The 17,040-nt window shown below is 43.7% G+C and overlaps 1 protein-coding gene across 1 annotated transcript in view; it reads right to left on the bottom strand.

The window, feature by feature from the left end:
* The window catches only part of uvrag (UV radiation resistance associated gene), a 101,925-nt gene that overhangs the window by 11,169 nt on the left and 73,716 nt on the right, over positions 1-17,040 (bottom strand). The window contains exon 14 of the mRNA XM_008287293.1: positions 1,354-1,445. Coding sequence (XP_008285515.1) covers positions 1,354-1,445 — 92 coding nt within the window. The remainder of the gene's footprint in view (positions 1-1,353; positions 1,446-17,040) is intronic.

Here is a 17,040-nt window from a genome sequence, read left to right as displayed (position 1 = left end):
GCTAACTCGCTTCTTCACGATAGACTACGGTGCCTCGTTTGGATTCAGTAAATAACAGCTGAACATGCAGCTTTCCTCCTGTGGAAACAGACGAGTTGCCGGATCACCTGTCGACCTGCCAAGAATTACCGACACTGACGGTTATGAGAAGTGACAAATGATGAGTGTCTGAGAAAATGGTTCTGACTGCTTAACAACAAAGTACGAGTGTGTGACTTTCAGATGAATGTTGAGTTTTCATGCTTTAAGAGAAGTAATTTATGTTTCATAGAAAAGGTTTCATGAGAACTCTTTTCCTCTGAGAGCTCCAGCATGTCAGGGAAGCTTCAGCAAACAAGACGAATTTGTTAAAGCTTTTTATCCTACGATGGTTCTACGCCAGAGTTCTGTCTGATTTAGTGTACTGGAGTTGTGATGTGTTGACATCGTCTGGTAGCGCGATGGGTGACTGATCTCATAAAAGAATAGCTTCTTTTTTGACAATGCTCATAGGAGTCCAAATAAATATAATATAAATGTAATTGAATAATGAATTTGTGAAAACCAGCAATTCAAGTAAATTATTCCAGTAATTCTGATCAGCGATCTTCTTTTCTTTTCTGTATTTTACAGGTACAGTGCACAATAAAAAGTAATTGCACCAGAGCTAGCTAGCAGCTAATTTAGCTTCTGTTGTACCTGGGCAGGTACAGAAAAAGAACAAGTACAGAGCAATAAATACACTTAATAAAACAACACAAAACTTAAAAGTATATGAGTGTGAGATAATAAAATCTGTCAAAGCAATAAATAAAAGGTAGCGGCTGGCAGTGATAATCTTCTTGTGACTTCAGCCAGACCTTGAGGCTGGTTTTAAACACTGCAGAGCGTCTCGAATCTTTAATGTTCGTGGGGATGGAATTCCACTTTTTCACTGCATTAACTGAGACAGCAGATTAACCCGAAGCCGTCTCTCTGAACTGAGGTACCCAATCCCCTCCAGTAGACGCTCTACCTGCACTGCCACTGCCTGGGTGGGCCAGTTTCCTCTGAGAAGAGGGGGAGACAGATTATGAGTAATTTTAAACGTCCGGCATGCATCAGAGCAAAATGGGAAACTGTCTAAACTGAGGAAATAGTATTTTTTTAGAATACTGCAGTAATGATGATTTCTTGGCTTTTTATCTCGTACTTTGAGGATTTGTTTACACAGCGAGTACACAGATTTAAGTGTGGTCTCGCCTACTTGTGACCAATAGGCGTGACTACACTCAGGCAGGTGATTAATCCTGGTGTTTGATTAAAGCAAAAAACCCTCAGTGAATACGGAAAAATCTTCTTATTTGTGGGGTCAGATGTCTTTGTCGTTCTTACCATCGCACCATCAGGCCATGCTCGAGGAAGTTCTTCAGGTTGGGTAGTGTCTGCTGCAGGTCTGGGGTGGTCAAGCCATGTTGATATCTCAGCTGCAAGACAAGGGAGCACATACTGTATGATTAACATGAAACGACCAACCACATCGTACTGGACCGTGCCGTGTGTGGTGGCTAACGCTGCTGCTGCGTATCACTTTGCCATGTGTGCACATTCTCCGTGTTCGGAGGTTGCTGGGAGAAGAAAGAACTATCAGCTAGAGAAGAGGCCTGAAGCCTACATTCTTTCACCATGACACGTTTCTATTCTCCCCCTCAGACTATTACTCATCTGGACACACAATGGGCACCCTTCCCTGATAACAGGCATGTGCGCTAATATGTAAGGTGTGTGGAAAGACAGGAGATGAGATGCGGGTGGCAAGAAAAACCAAACATGCTGCCGAAAACATCTGGATGAAATGGGGCAAAGAGAGAACATTAGAAACCCCATTACACTTCCCATGATCTCTCCCCTCTCTTTTTCAGTGGACCCACTTCTAAATTTGGCCTTGAGCGGTCCCTCCCTCGTACCACAGCGCTTTATTTCATGATAGAATCAAATCCAGTGAGGAAAAAAAACAACAAGGCCACCTTGAAACTTCAGCTCGGCTGCCAGAAATATCTCCACCAACAGTTGAGTGATGTCACAGCAAGCCAACTCTTGTCCTGGAGAGTTTATTTAACCTATATCACTGAACAGCAGAGGAGCATCATGCCGCACGTCCAGCGTATATCTCAGAGGCCCCGCTGTCACACATGCTGCCTGCACCAGCTGACATCTGTTTTGTTTCCACTCGGGTGCCACAGCAACCCACTTTCTTTTTCTTTTTTTTAAATTTTAAAACACACACACACACTTCTGGTGAGGGGATGAAGCGCACATGACTCTGACAGCTCACTCACTCAGGATAACACGCTGCTTATTCATATAGGAGCACATAATGGATGAGAGGCTTAATAATAAAGGAATTAAAGAGAAATGAATGTTTGGGCCCCTGAGACCAAAGTTCATATTGTTTTTGGTAAGAGGTTTTTACAGTTTAAGAAGGAGACAAATGGTTTTCAGGGTGTGAGCCGCCCCTAAAACACATCCATACTAAACGGACGTGCGTTAGCGGGACTGCGGTAAATGCAGTAATGTATTTAGTCACCTGCTCTGGTAGGAACTTGTAAAGTTGATTAATGACAAAAGCAGAGGCACAAAAAGCATCGACACAAAGGTCATGCTGACAGAGTGCACATAGACTGCATGTCCATGTGTCAGGTTTCTAGTCAACATGAAATGACTAAATCTTTCTGAACAGCTGTCAGAATAATGTGAACACTGTTTGGTATGAACTGTACGCTGTGTGTATCCGCACCAGTGTGTGTCTGTGTGTGTCTGTGTGTGTGTGTTCTGGCCTCAAAATGGTCCATGCCTGTTCAGGGAGCCACAGAAACAACAGTCCTGACAGTATCAGAAGAAGGTTTTATCAAAAGCAGCTCAGATTGAGGCAGTCAGACAAGGGTGTCGCCTCGAAACCCAGCTGGTTGACGGAACAGTCCAAAACCTACGAGAACAACACAGAGATCCATTCATGGCTCAGAGCAAACCTCAGAGTCTGACCAAACGACGGCGGAATTGGGTTTGAAACAGTAGGCCAAGATCAATAACACCACCAGTTTAGAAACAGAGAGAGCACAGCAACATGACGGAGGGGGAGGCGAGCTGGGTCCGTGACCAGATGCTAAAAAAAGGAAATTCCCAATCTCATGGAAGTCTCAAGGTTACGGTCTGCAAAGTGTAAATCAGAAATCGTGAGTCAGATATGAGCATAGAATAAATATTATGGCTTCAGGAAAGCTAAAAGAATCCTTTGAACGGACTGTATGCTTTCTTTGTCAGTGAGAAGGCGTAACAAAATGCTATCTTTAAATCCCATTACTTGGCTGGAGCTCTGAAGTGTGTGTAATAAGCACACTGCATGTCTGACAGGAGCCCTATGTCAAATTACACGCCTGCATGTCTGAGTGTGTGTGGGAGACAAAGAGCATGAGCATGCATTCGTATGCATGCCTCCTATTGTTTTTCTGATGTGCAGAGCCAAGTGTGCGCCGTACAGAAATTGGATATGGGTGAAGACAAAAGAGTGATGGGTGACATCACAGGCTCGCTCCAAGCCCTCTTCATTACAGCAGAGCGAGGGGGATTCAGAAAACAGGAGGATGTTAAGGAAGCCCATGTGTGGACACTTTATATTTCTGCGAGGAATGCGGCTGATCCAAGACTCTTTATAATGTATGCCTCGAACGAGCCAACACAGGAGGATTCCAAACTCTACCTGTGTGTGTGTGTGTGTGTGTTCAGCCAAATCTCTGCCAGTGGGCACCAACAACACTTGAGCTAAGTGTCTGGTTGGCAGCAGTGCAGAGCCACTAGTGCTGGGTGACTGCTGCTTCACGCTGTCTTTGTAATGAGGTGTGTTAAACACATTCAGACACTCGGGAAGACTGAATACATGCAGCCCTACAGCTGACCCAGAACTAAGCCAGCCAGACTCTATCAATATTCATAAACCGGTCTGGCCTCCCTGGTGGAAGCCGCATTAAGTTTCTCTTCAGAGTGCACTGGATGTATATATATGTGTGTTGCTCATGGCCTTGGTCCTGGGAAGACATTTATCCTGGAAGCTGGCTGTCAAATATGCAAACATCGTCCCTCTCCCTTCTCCTCCGCTCACTTGAAACAAACAGACAGACATTAGTGACCCGGCTGTGTCATTTAAAGGAAAAGAGAGACGAGAGAATCTTGTTAATGTGGAAGAAATGTGCGAGGCAGCTTAATGACATAAAGCTGGGCGTCATTTCCAACTGTCGGCGCCATGAAAGCTTTGACTGTAGGATGGAAACAAACAGCCGAGTGGGAAGGTTTAGATTCTGGTCTGCAAAACCCAAACTGTTCTCTGGGAGCGCGCTGTAACTGATATGAGGCAATGTGTTGTAATTGACGCTAAATAAAAAAACACAACGGTTTGATTTCTGCTGCACACAACAGGAATGAATGTTTGTGCGTACGGCAAACATCATCGGGAAACAATCTCAGCGTTTCGGTGTCGGCAACTGGAGACCAGATCATGCAAATTGCTCAGAATCATTCCACTTGAGACGACTTGTCATTTCCAGTTTCCCTTTCATACATCCCCGCGATGAATGCCGGAGTCCTTTGTGCGTTGCTGCGCATGTGTGTGGATTTGTGCTTTCAACCTGGCCACGGAGTTCTTTGTGATGGGGCTAACCAGATCGTGGTGAGAAATTCCCAGGGCCCATTGAGGATAGCTGAAAGGCGAGAAGGACCGAGTTGGAGGGGGGGAGCGGGTGAGTAGAGTGGGGACACCCATTGGAGCTCTTTCACATGATGACATAGTGAAATAGATCTGGCCAGGTCTCCTCGTTCTGCTCACACCTTTGTGTCTGGACACTCCCTTCCCTGTTTACCTATTCAACACAGCCCAGTCAGGGCGGCTCGGACAGCAGCTCATCAGAAACGTCTACTGTGAGAGAGTTTAGGGGATAACTGACCCATCAAATCCAACAACTCCAGGATCTGTCCTCATCCATCACCAAGATAAAGCAGCAGCCCTAAGAATGCAGCAATGTATACAGAACCAGTCTGCCAATCCACTGGAGCCATGACCACACACAAACACACTGGAGCTGACTAGAGCGAGCGGGAAACAGTCCGTTTACAGTACATGCCACCCATCATTTGGCAAAACTTGCTTGTTTGCCCTGAGTTCTGTACAGAGGCTAAACAAACACAGCCTCGCTTATGCCACATATTACTGTTTCCTTCAGTTTGTCAGTACTAATCACCTTCAGATTAGACCGCTAATGTGGGCGGGCTGCTGAGAGTCTTGAGGTTGATTGCTGATGATGTGGTGCAGGAGGGTGGCCCAGGTAACAACGTACGCCTCCCCCTTCCCCGCCTTCTACGCCACCAAGTAACCGTATAGGAGCTGCTTGCCAGTGCAGACATCACTGGTCTTCCACAGATCTTCTGTCTTCAGTGGCGCACAGGAAACGTGGGACGCCGGGTATTTTCATCAAGAGCGCTGCGTTTCATACGCCGAGAGGTCAAAAGCCGCCAATTCAAACTCTGGAATATCCTGTGCATGTCTGACCTGCACCACGCACAATTACCCTCCGATTCATAATCAGCATGCTTTTGTCCACTGGGGTAAAAATAGAAATGGTTATTTTACAGAGTACATAGGTTTTACATACTCCCCGGGGAAGGTAATCAGGCAGCTCATTAGCTTCTATGACAGCTTGTTATAGAGGGCCGAACCAGGTGTTCCTCCCTCCACCATCCCTCTGGTCAAACTCTGCACTGGGAGACCGTGAGGCTGACACAGACATTAGCTTTCATACGTTGACCTCATATGTAGAGAAGTGGAGCTTTGGGAGATAACCTGCCACTGACAATATTTCAGGGCTCTGCCTTCTCTGGTTAAGACGACTGATTCATGAGCAGCTTACATACCAGTGAAGAATAATAATAATGAAAAAAACTGTTAAAAGAAAGAGCTGAATGATGCATTAGTGAAGCCAAAGGTTCAGCAACAAATTATGAAGGTTAGTGTGGACAAATTTGTTAGCGTGTAATGGAACAGTTCCTGCCACTTCTATCATCGTCTCTGCTGATTCTGTTGATGCTATAAATGCTATAAAGCCTGCGCGCTGTGCTGTTAATCATTAAGCCAAAGCTAACAGCGGTTCAGTGACCTGCATGCCAAACAAGTGGTCAGTCCAACAGCACAGGCAACCAACTCATTTTTTGATTACGATTAAATTCTGGCAAATCATAATGAGTCCAATGAAACAGTGCAAACCGTGTTGGACTCTAATGTACCATACTTTTTAGCTAATGCTGCGTTTACCGCTATTAGTTACCGTATATGGGCCATTCCTCCTCAGATTTTAATACATGCAATTTCAAGTGAGACATGCAATAAAATGGTCAATAACCAACAGTTTCTTGGCTCATTAGAGCAGCTTTTGGGCATCTATAGTGTCCTCTGGAGACGTTTGGCTGGCGCGCGAAAACCACACGCCCCACACAGTTCTTGCTTTGTGTGGCCAAGTCTGCCTCGCAGATGATTCCTTCACACTAGACTGCAAGCGCCAGCTTTCATCATGGCAGCAGGTGAAGTTTTACTTTTCTCATTACAGCTGTCATTAAATTTGTATGCGCATTCTTGTTACAATCTCCTCATTATGTGTGTTTCTTTGCCAACTCACACAGTGGCACATCGATCCAGTGCCTGTTTGTTTACACCTCTGAGAGTCACACATGCAGCTCACAATCTTTGATCGACTCCTTTTCTCCCCCTTTCTGCCAATGAGCTATTGCTGCCAACAGTTCGAAGGCCGAGTTCAGCTTTGAGCAAATAAACAACTCATTTCCCTTAGAGGGCCGATATGATGCAAATGTCAGAGCTCGGTGCGCGGAGACTTCCGTTTGATCTATTGTTTTGGTGTTTCAATAAACAGTTTGACTCGTCGAGAAGAATAACAGCACTGGCGTTATCTTCTGCGGCCAAGATGCAAAGCCCGACCTCATGAGCTTTTGTGTTGTACAGTATATTTATTCAAATTCAAAACCTAAAGTGCAACGAAACATAACCACGCTTGACCGCTCCTTTTGAACATGGTGAGGAAAACAAATTATTTTTGATTTGTAGCCGTGCAACTGAACCTGAAAGTGAAACCTAGTAAGTTATGATGGAAACCGCTCCTTCAAATGTCACATGAGCTCCCATTTAGTGTTTTTGTGGATGGGAAGCATGAAGAAGGATGAAAACAAAATTTAAAACAAAAATTTCAAAAATGTGGCACGAGGTTTAACAGTCAAGCGTTCCTAAAATTCACCCCGAACAGGCTGCATGATTTATAACATGTTGAAGTTAGAAGTATATGAATTTAAACATCAACCAGTAGGTGATTGGGGAGTAGCTAGAAAAAATAAAACGAGTCTAAGAGAAGGCAGCTATTATTCAGCTCATGGCTTCTCTTTGGTGCCACAACTGCAAATACAGGAAGGTGCATGTAACAACGTGGCCAGTGAGGGTCCACAAAAATGATCTACAGAACTTTAACTTTAACTTTTTGGTCTTATCAGCATCGAATTTTGTCCCAACTTCGTTAGATTTATATCAAACAGAACCTCCCCTTTCAGAAGCTCTTTCTAGCTCACTGGTGGATTTGAAATGGTTGATTATGTTTGTTACAGTGCGGTGCGTCGATGATTCTGCACATCTGGCTTGTCCTGGGCGCATAATGAAACTCAGCCCGCACAGCCGTCACTCGTCCACTAAATGAATTACGCCGAATGGTTGACCAGGATGCACACAAAATGGCCGAGACAAAATGTCTGCAGATGGGAGCTGTGACGGTAAGCGGAAAAAAAAATGATGGGAGAGGGAAGACGAGGGAATATTATGCTAATATATTCATTTTTAATGTTTCTTCCTAATTTGTTTTGACGTGTATTTAGAGCCGCGCTTGCTTGTTATTCGCTGACCGGCTGTTTTTGAGATTATGTGCTCGCAGCTTCGCGTTGGCCAATAGTAAAACCTCACATGGCGCAATGGGGGTTCAGAAACCTCAACAATCGTGTGGTACAGCGTGGAATATGAAATCCAACTTGATTAATCACTGCAGCCTTTCATGTGTCTCAATAAATATACAGAGCAGGGCTGAAAAGTTGTTTGAGTCTGACTAGAGCCATATAATTCATTCACAACAGTTATTCACTTCCCTTTAACGGGCCTGGAATACACGCCACGGTCATCATCATCCAGTCTTCAAGCCAAACTGAGAATCAGAATTCATAAACACCACAGGCGTTTGCTCACCGCAGAAAATATCTTCCCACATATTTAGAGTGTGAACAACTGCTGCCGTTTCAAATGTGACTTGTTCGGGGTATTTTTTTTATGTTTCCGTTAATAAATCTGAGCTAAGATTGAAAAAATATTATCTCATCTCTGAACATTTCTACATCAGCGGTAAGTAGCTCTGAAGAAACATCAGTCTTAGAAGAAATATTTATCAAAGCTGGTAAGTCAGAGAGACGTGGAGGAGTGTTTGGATGAAACCTGACTGGAGGGGAAGTGGCCCAATGGTGACAAACATTACTGTTCATCCAGATAGGCTGGTTTCAGATGTTGCAAAGGACAAAGACAAACGTAGGATCAACATTATTTTAAGCATAATATCTACATGTGGAGTTTGTTTGCATAATAATGCTCCAAGAAAGTAAAGCTCACACAAAAGCAGCGGATCACATGTTGTGTTCTTTGTTCGAAAGTTAATGAAAGGCTCATGTGTTTCCCCAACAGCGAGCGTGCTCAGTGTTTATGGAAGTAAACATGGATGGTAACGGTGGAGCGTATCTGCCACTCCCCCACCGCCACGGATGGTGGAAACAGAAGTGTGAGCGCTAACTAAACTAGCATCAGCAGCCAAGTACTGCCTGTTTGTTCTGGACACTTCCACCCCGTCAGAGCGCTGCCCCGGGGTGGAAGTGTCCCCCGACCGCACAGAATATTCATCATTAATTGGGGCTGAACATCCAGACCCCAGAAAGTTCTACTGGGACCAGCCCTACTAGTTATTATAACAACTATGAACAAAAATATTAACAACTAATGAGCCTTCCAGCATCAAGCCCTCCTTGCATCTGGACCTCCGTCTTGACAATCCGACAGCCTTGCTATCCGACATGAAAGAAGGTTTTACATTTAGTGTCGGATTATCGAGTCACGACTTTACTTTCCCACCTTTTATTTTACTCCTTTACGATTACAAAACATAGAAAACACAACACAAAATGGGTTTTCTCTGTATGGGACCTTTCAGTTAAACTTCAGTATTCAGACAAACTAAATGAAAAGAGCAGAAAAGTCTGTGACTCACATCTACTTTGGCAGAAACATGTGTTTTGTGCTGACTGACAGAAAGTCAATCAGACTTCCATTAAGTCATTATCATATTTTATGTCAATGTTAAGTGTGGACCAGTTGATAAATGCTCCTATCAAGTCCAGAAATGTGTCAACACATTCACTAGATAGGAAAACTGATGTCTGAAGATTATAAAAAACAAAAAAACAATTACAGCTATGTGGATTTTAAATAAATCAACCCACCTACCTACTCATCAAACAAAATGTGCAATATATTTTTAGATGTGCACCTTCAGTGGTTGATGGAAAACAGACAGAGAACACTTTCAGGTTTTAGAAAGAGAGACAAGGATGTGTACAGCACAAGCTACAGCGAGAACTTCCAAAGGGACTGAAATGTAGCTCAATGTGAGACGCTATCTGAAGAGATGTAACAGCGCTTTTTCTGTGCACAATGAAAGTCACGGGTTAATCATTTCTGACTTTATCAGCTTGTATCATCTAAAGCTCTGTGGCTCAGCTTTCAGCAGCCTGCGACTGATCTGCACACAAAACGTCCAATCTTCAGAATCCAGGCATCAGAGAAAGATCATTAAAGGAGAAGAAAAATTAAATGTGTAGAGGGAGAAAGACAGACAGTGACAAAGAAAGAAAGAAAGAAAGAAAGAAAGAAAGAAAGAAAGAAAGAAAGAAATACAGAAATACAGAAATACAGAAAGAAAGAAAGAAAGAAAGAAAGAAAGAAAGAAAGAAAGAGGTATACATTTTGCAATTCTGACAAAAAAAGGAGCTCGTCATCATTTTTAGTTTACAGCTCTTGAGTCGTACCACTATATATGTAAAAAAAGATGTTTAAAGCCTTTTGTGGCTCCAGAGGGGCCACAAATCACCTCAAGTGATGCCACTTGAATCAGGGTTGGTTCGGTCTGAAGGTTACAAGAGTGAAACTGAAAAAAAAAGTCGGAGCGGTGGGAGGGTGCTGCTACCGGCACAACACACCCGGGGCCACGCTGCATCGTGGGAAATACAAGTGCCAGGTTTTGAAATCAAGAAAGAACGCACTGAATAAAAAAATACACTTTGTACATTTGAAACTCTCCCTTGTGACTCTAAGGAGTAGAGTTATAGGAATGAAATGTTAAATGTGGATTACATTTTAATTCAGACCCTTCTCAAGATAAACGAGGCCTGAAGCTTTTCACTTTTATAATCACATCCACACCTCTGGAAGATCCAGCAGCAGATAGCCGAGCAGTATGTTTGAGATTAAGGTCTTTGACTAAACCATTGACTGTAGCAGCAGCATTATCACTTGTACATGTTTAAAGGCCAAAGCAAACCAAACACTCACGTGTCCATGGGAACTGCACAACTTCATAGTTTACACTATCATTTTAAGCACTTCCTTAACAGCTGAAAAGTATTATTTTTTGCACCTCCCATCTCCTCTGCCATTTCAAACAAGCGTGTAATAAAATCGTTTTTAATATTGCATACTGAAAGTTCTTCCACTTCATTTAACATCCTTTAACTCTGCTGGCTTTCTCCTTTTGCTCTCTCTGCTCCCCTCCTCTCTGTCTCCTCCACACAGCGGTAATGTAATACAGGTGTGGTGAACTCACAGAGTCTGAGCCCGGTTCAAATGCGGCCCTAATTCAAACCAGATTCTTCCGTCGCATTACTTGTTGTTACACTTTGCTGAGTATTGTATTGCCGCCAAATTCGGTCAACAGATTTACATAATTACGGGAAAGGCCGTGTGAGATGAGGAGGAAATTTGGTTAGAGGGACCACCGGTGACAAGAGAGCAACGTTAAGTCTCCTCTGACTCGGAGCACTGCGGGGGTGGGTGCCTCCATGCCTCCAGCGCTCACGATGTGGATCCTCAGTGTGTGTGAGCCGGTCAGTGGAGGAGGCCGATGAGTCCTGGTGTGCTACAGTGACACCTATTGGAAGTGCCACCCTCCTTGACGGTTGCCCTCGAGGCTAATGACCCTTGTCACTGCAGCACTGGAGCCGAGCTCAGTAACCCAACACCCGCACGGGCTGAAGTCACAACACTGAGGTCAACCTCCTGTTAGCACTATTGGCATGTAGGACTATCATCAATCCTCCGTGGCAGCTCTCACAAGGACTCCCGGTGCATGAATGAGGCACACCTTGGAGAATATGCTAATTCGCTGCTTTGTAGTTACAAATTCAAAGCATACAGAACTTGTTCTGCTGGGAAACCACAAACTTTTGTGGTCTGAGCAGCAAATTGTGCCAAAGAGTGAAGGGCGCAGGATGAATGATGGGTTGCTGAAGGGAAACGAACGACGGCCTGAGCTCAGCACACGTCTCATGTATTCTTCCTCAGCGAGGGAAGATGTATTTATAGAGGAAAGTTTTGCCGGAACAAACACAACACGCTCTGCTTTAGCTGCAGTGTGCCTTTTAAATAACGCAGCCAGATATAGCCATGAAAGCCTACTACTTTAATTTTAACCAGAGTCTGATCACACTCATTTTATTATCTGGAATTAAAGTGTTGTGGGTTTTTTTTTACAAGGGAAATATTTTTTTTATATACACGCTGTGTTTCCACAAGGCCCCTCGGAAAATAGTAGGCCAGAGAGGAGGATGAATATATGGTTTGTGGGCAGGTGCCTATCCTGACTTCATGCTGCCCACATGTTCTCTAGCTCGGCTCCACTTCTTGTGAATGGGCATATTATTAATTTTTTTTTTAAACGTTTCCTCTTTATTTTGTGGATGTCTTTACGACTGAGATTTTCTATTAGCGTTACCGCTGGATTGCAGGTCAGAGGGAGAGCCGGGGCTGGCGAACACTCCTCCACGTCTCTCTGAGTTACCAGCTTTGATATGAATTTGTCTTCAGACTGATGTTTCTTCAGAGCTACTTACCGCATGTCTGCTGATTTTAACTGTCTTGTTTTAACAAGTCCAAAATGTGAGCGAACCATAAGGAAGAAATAAAGAATGTTGGGTTGTTTATCGCTACTCCGCACTAACTAAAAACAGCAAACACGCGCATCTGGCAACGAACATTGTGAAGCTCTTTTCAGACGATGTCATCGCAGCAGTTTGTCAAGCGTGAATACAACCCTGATGACAGTAAAATGACCAGGTCTGGTCCACAGTGCAACCGACTGGCTAAGTGCATATCCTATCAAAACAGTAACTAGAGAGCCCCAGATTAAAGCTCAGACTTTCAATATTTTACTGAGTTCAAAGTGATTTTCGGCCGGATCCTGCTGCTGCTTTACCAGGATAAAATACGTCAGACCGCTCCATGAAGGAATTTGGATTGGCCAGGACCAAAGTATAAATTTGAAAATGAGAGGTCTTTCATATCTCCACGTGAAGAGAGCTTTAGCTAAGTGTATCACATGCAATACCTGTTGTCATGGACCGTAAATAGTGCATCTGTGTAAATATGCGCTCGTGTGTGAGCCAGACAAAGCCATCAGGATAGGGTTATGAACATATTAAGTATTAGGAGGCATCCTAGTTGTAAGCTCACAGATCAAATATGCCGGAGCTCTCACAGAACAAATCTGACGCTGCTGTCAGCTTTCCAAGAGCCGCCAGCAAAGACAAAGTCTACATTCAGAAACAACTCCTGTGAGAATAGAAGTAGAGCTTATGTGAAAAAACCTATAAATGTTACGCGCCATTTCACATGGATTTTAATCACACTTAGGAGGTATTAAAGACTAAACTGAGTGAAGATAATTTGGGACGTCATTGTTCATAAAAAGAAAAAGACCCGTTGCCTCATGAGGCGGTTGAAGTGCTGCTCTGATGAAGACATCAGGAAACAACACTCAGAACGTATTAAAAAACCCTCACGGTCCCCGATCGTATGTGACAAATATGACTAAACAAATTCAGCCGCCGATGCTCTGCAAATGGAGTGAAAAGGGTAGAAAAATGCAAAAGCAGTGCAACTTTACAATAAACAAAAGAGAAGACGGACCTTTGACTCTCGTTTTCATTGGCTCTGAGCATCAAATTAAAACCTGCCACGGTATTGGGCTGTGTCCGGTTTACTTTGGAAAAGCCCAAAGCATTCTCTGTCATCTGGGTTTGTTCAACTGTGACCCTGCATAGTGTTAAGGATGTTAAAACTTCTCCTTTTTTTTTCTGTACTGCCAAAAGGTTGCAGCGTTTGGATTTATAACAGTCACAGAGCAATACAGAAAGATTTTCTCATAATCAATGGCTGATTACAATCAGAGACTGAGCTTTGCGGGGCTTAACAGGACTGCAGGGATGCAATCTACTGTGTACAGTATTTGATTTTGTCTCGAAAGCGATGCAACGCACATGGCCGAAATCCCGCGTGGAGTGTTTGTTGTGTGATTTGCTTGAGATCAGATAATGAGGTGCAATCTGTGATCAAAACGGCTGATTTAATCTCGTGGAGTCCTCTGTCCAGGGTTCGTACTGCTCAGCTGACGAATACCAGCTCACTGCTCTTTATTTGTTTGATACAATGATTAGATTCATTTGCCCTAATTCCTGTGTAGCTGCTGCCTGCCAGCCTCCATGTGCTCCAGCAACAGAAACACATCGTGCACACAGTCGAGCATCCCGCGGCTTTCCCCTGCATTTTATCTCACTCCTCTCTACAAAAACAGACACACAGGTTTTCATTAGAAATAATCACATAATTGGCTAAATGGATTTTTTTTTTTTTTTTTTAATGTGACCTAATTCTTAATCAACCAAATCTGATTAGGTATTAAAGAGAGGGGCAGGAACAGAACAATGAACAAGAAACAAATAGCTATTGTGTGGTGAAGGCGTTTTTTTTTTTTCTTTTCTTCCCCCTCCACACTTCTGGAGGCCAACTATGTAGATTGTTCCATTAATTCAGCATGAGGGAAAGAGTGTGAGGTAGAATGTGCGGTTTCTAACTCTAATGAGCTGGATAAAGGCCACTGCCGAATGGAATTGAAGGTTACAGTGGAATACAATTCAATCCAGCCCTCTTAAAACCGCCAATTCATAAAAAGCGACCACTGACACACAAAAAAATCTCTCACCAGTAACTCAGAAAGAATGAATCTATCCAATACATTAATGAAAAGTGACATAACCTAATTAAAGCTAAGAGAAACACCACAGAGCCGATAATCCATGCAACGCAGCAGCTTTCGTCGGTTGAACCAATCGATCATAACTCTGCAGTCTTCAGGCCACCAATAGTCGAGGCTGTCAGGTGGAGAAAGCCGAGCGGACCTCATTGTCATCGGGGGGCTGAGGAGGTGAATTATGACACTACTGCTGACAGGTGAACCTCTCTGGCTGCTCTGCTCTCACAGCAACAGTCTGCTGAACTTGGGAATAGTTTACGCTCCAAAAACCCCTTCAGTCTGACTGCTGCGGAGCTAAAGATCCAAACACATAAAAGCCAAGCACATGTGCTGACATAATATAATTACAGCATGTGTATTTGTGTTTATATTTGTAGTTGGATGCCTACTTAGCGAAGGCAGGGTGCAGCTTTTGTGGACAGCATCCTAATTGCTCTGAAAAAGCGCAGCCAACGACTTGGCCGAGACGAGTTTTAACTTAAAAAAAAAAAAGCCTCCGTTTCCATGGCGACGACAACAGCATTGGCAATAATTTGTCCACTAAAACTTAAGACATGCCTGTTTGGCGTCATAACGGGCGAGTAACAACCTGGAGTACGACAACAAACAAAACAGTTGATATGCAATCAAACGCCTCTTTTAGTCGTGCACTCCCTTCCATTCATCTGAACACGCCAGCTTCATGTCTGAATGAGTACCGCGGTCACGCTTCCATAAAAGCTGGAACGGTGAAGTTACTGGTTCAGACTTGGTCACAGAGGAGCGAGAAGAAACTCTCTCTGGAGACATCTATTGCCGTTGTGGTAATTCTTATTTTTTAGCATTAAAACTAAATAAAGAGTGATTGTCAAGCAGTAAACCTGTTTGCTAACACCAATCTGGAGGTACAGTCGTGACTCGATAATCCGACACTAAATGTAAAACCTTCTTTTATGTCGGATAGCAAGGCCGTCGGATTGTCAAGGGTCGGATTATCAAGTCACGACTGTATTCAGACAGTTTGATAAGCTTGCTATTAGTATAGTCATTTGTCTATTAGAAGCTTGATGGAACTTGATATACTGTTCGATCTAACATACATGGCAAACATCGCTCATGTATTGTGTCTCTCTCCATCACTGTGGTGGTTGTGTCTAAATGAAGCCGTGAGGAAGACCAACGTTAAAGTCTGAACGTCGTCAGTGTAACGGACGGATGAAGCCAGCATCGTTACACATCTCATGTCTCAAAGGCTAAACTAAATCTGAAAATATGGCATAACCTATGGAACTATCCTTAAAAATTCTTCCAGTGAAAATCAAGTTTTTTGCCTTGTAATCATGCCCATAAGGTGTTTCTATACGCTGGACGACATCATGAGATACACGGTCAACACAACGAGTGTCTCTACACTGAAAATGCAATATACTGATGATTTGTACCATTCTGCTTCCCCGGAATCAGTGTCTAGTTCGAACAGCTTGCCATTGTGTATCATGGAGAAGTTCTAGAGTCACAGGTGAGCTGGTGTGCTCGAGCTGCAGCGAGTGGTGTGGGGAAGAGAGTGTCGGGGACTTCATAGAACCTAACACTGTAGAGTCACACCTAAGCCATTTCAAGGCAGGAAGGAATTATTTGACACACCAAGACGTGATTTTATAGGTTTAATCAACAGCTTGTGGGTGTTTTTATAACTTAAACAGCCAAAATTCCCAAGGCCGCTTTCATCGCCAATGGTACGACTGAATGTGTACATGAAGATTTATGTTCAAAATGTTTTTGACCACCCCTGCCTAATATGCTGTTGGTCATCTGACTGCTGCCAAAACAGCTCCAAGCCACTGCTTTGAAGGTGTACTGTGGTATCTGGCGCAAAGACCTGAGCAGCAGATCCTTTAAGTCCTGGAAGTTGTGAGTTGGAGATCAGCCTCGTTCCAGCACATCCTCCAAACGCTCTGTTGTTGTCTCTGACTACTATTAGTAGATACCCACCACTGCAGACCGAAAGCACCTCGTGAGCCTCGTAGTTTTATTACTCTAGCTCAGTATTCTGGCCACAACGATTTTGCACTTGGCAAAGATGGTACGGTTTTTACTCCTGCCTCCCCCTTTCAACGGGCTGACAATGAGAACGTCATGTTGTTGGCTTCATCAGTGAGTGGCCATCATGTGTCAGCTCATCAGTGTGCATTGCAGTATACAATAAATGAAATCTTGAATGTCTTGGCATCACATAAGCCTAAGCTGTAGGTATCTGTAAGTGCTATGGGGGTTTTAACTTGTCTCAGGATCACGGTAACACTCTACACACTGGTAATAACTTGGGAAATACGTGATTTGGACTTAAAGAATGCAGCTTACACTAATTATTTTACAGGAGAAGAAAAAAACAGAACCCCTTCACAGCCTCCTTTTTAACTTGAGCTGGTGTTTATTTAACAGCCGCTTTCATGAGCCACTTAGCCCCTTTTCTCCAATAACTGTAAAACGGTTATGTGACCTCTGGGACAACAGGCCTGAACTCATCACAGACGCTTCATTAATATGTAAAAAAAAAAAAAAGCTGTGGCTGGATGGCAGAGATGATGACATGACAGGGAGGACACCCCACCTA

Source organism: Stegastes partitus, unplaced genomic scaffold (genome assembly GCF_000690725.1).
Source record: "Stegastes partitus isolate 25-593 unplaced genomic scaffold, Stegastes_partitus-1.0.2 Scaffold494, whole genome shotgun sequence".
NCBI classification, from domain to species: domain Eukaryota; kingdom Metazoa; phylum Chordata; class Actinopteri; family Pomacentridae; genus Stegastes; species Stegastes partitus.
The sequence above is the reverse complement of the archived record's forward strand: the minus strand, read 5'-3'. Positions and strand labels throughout refer to the sequence as shown.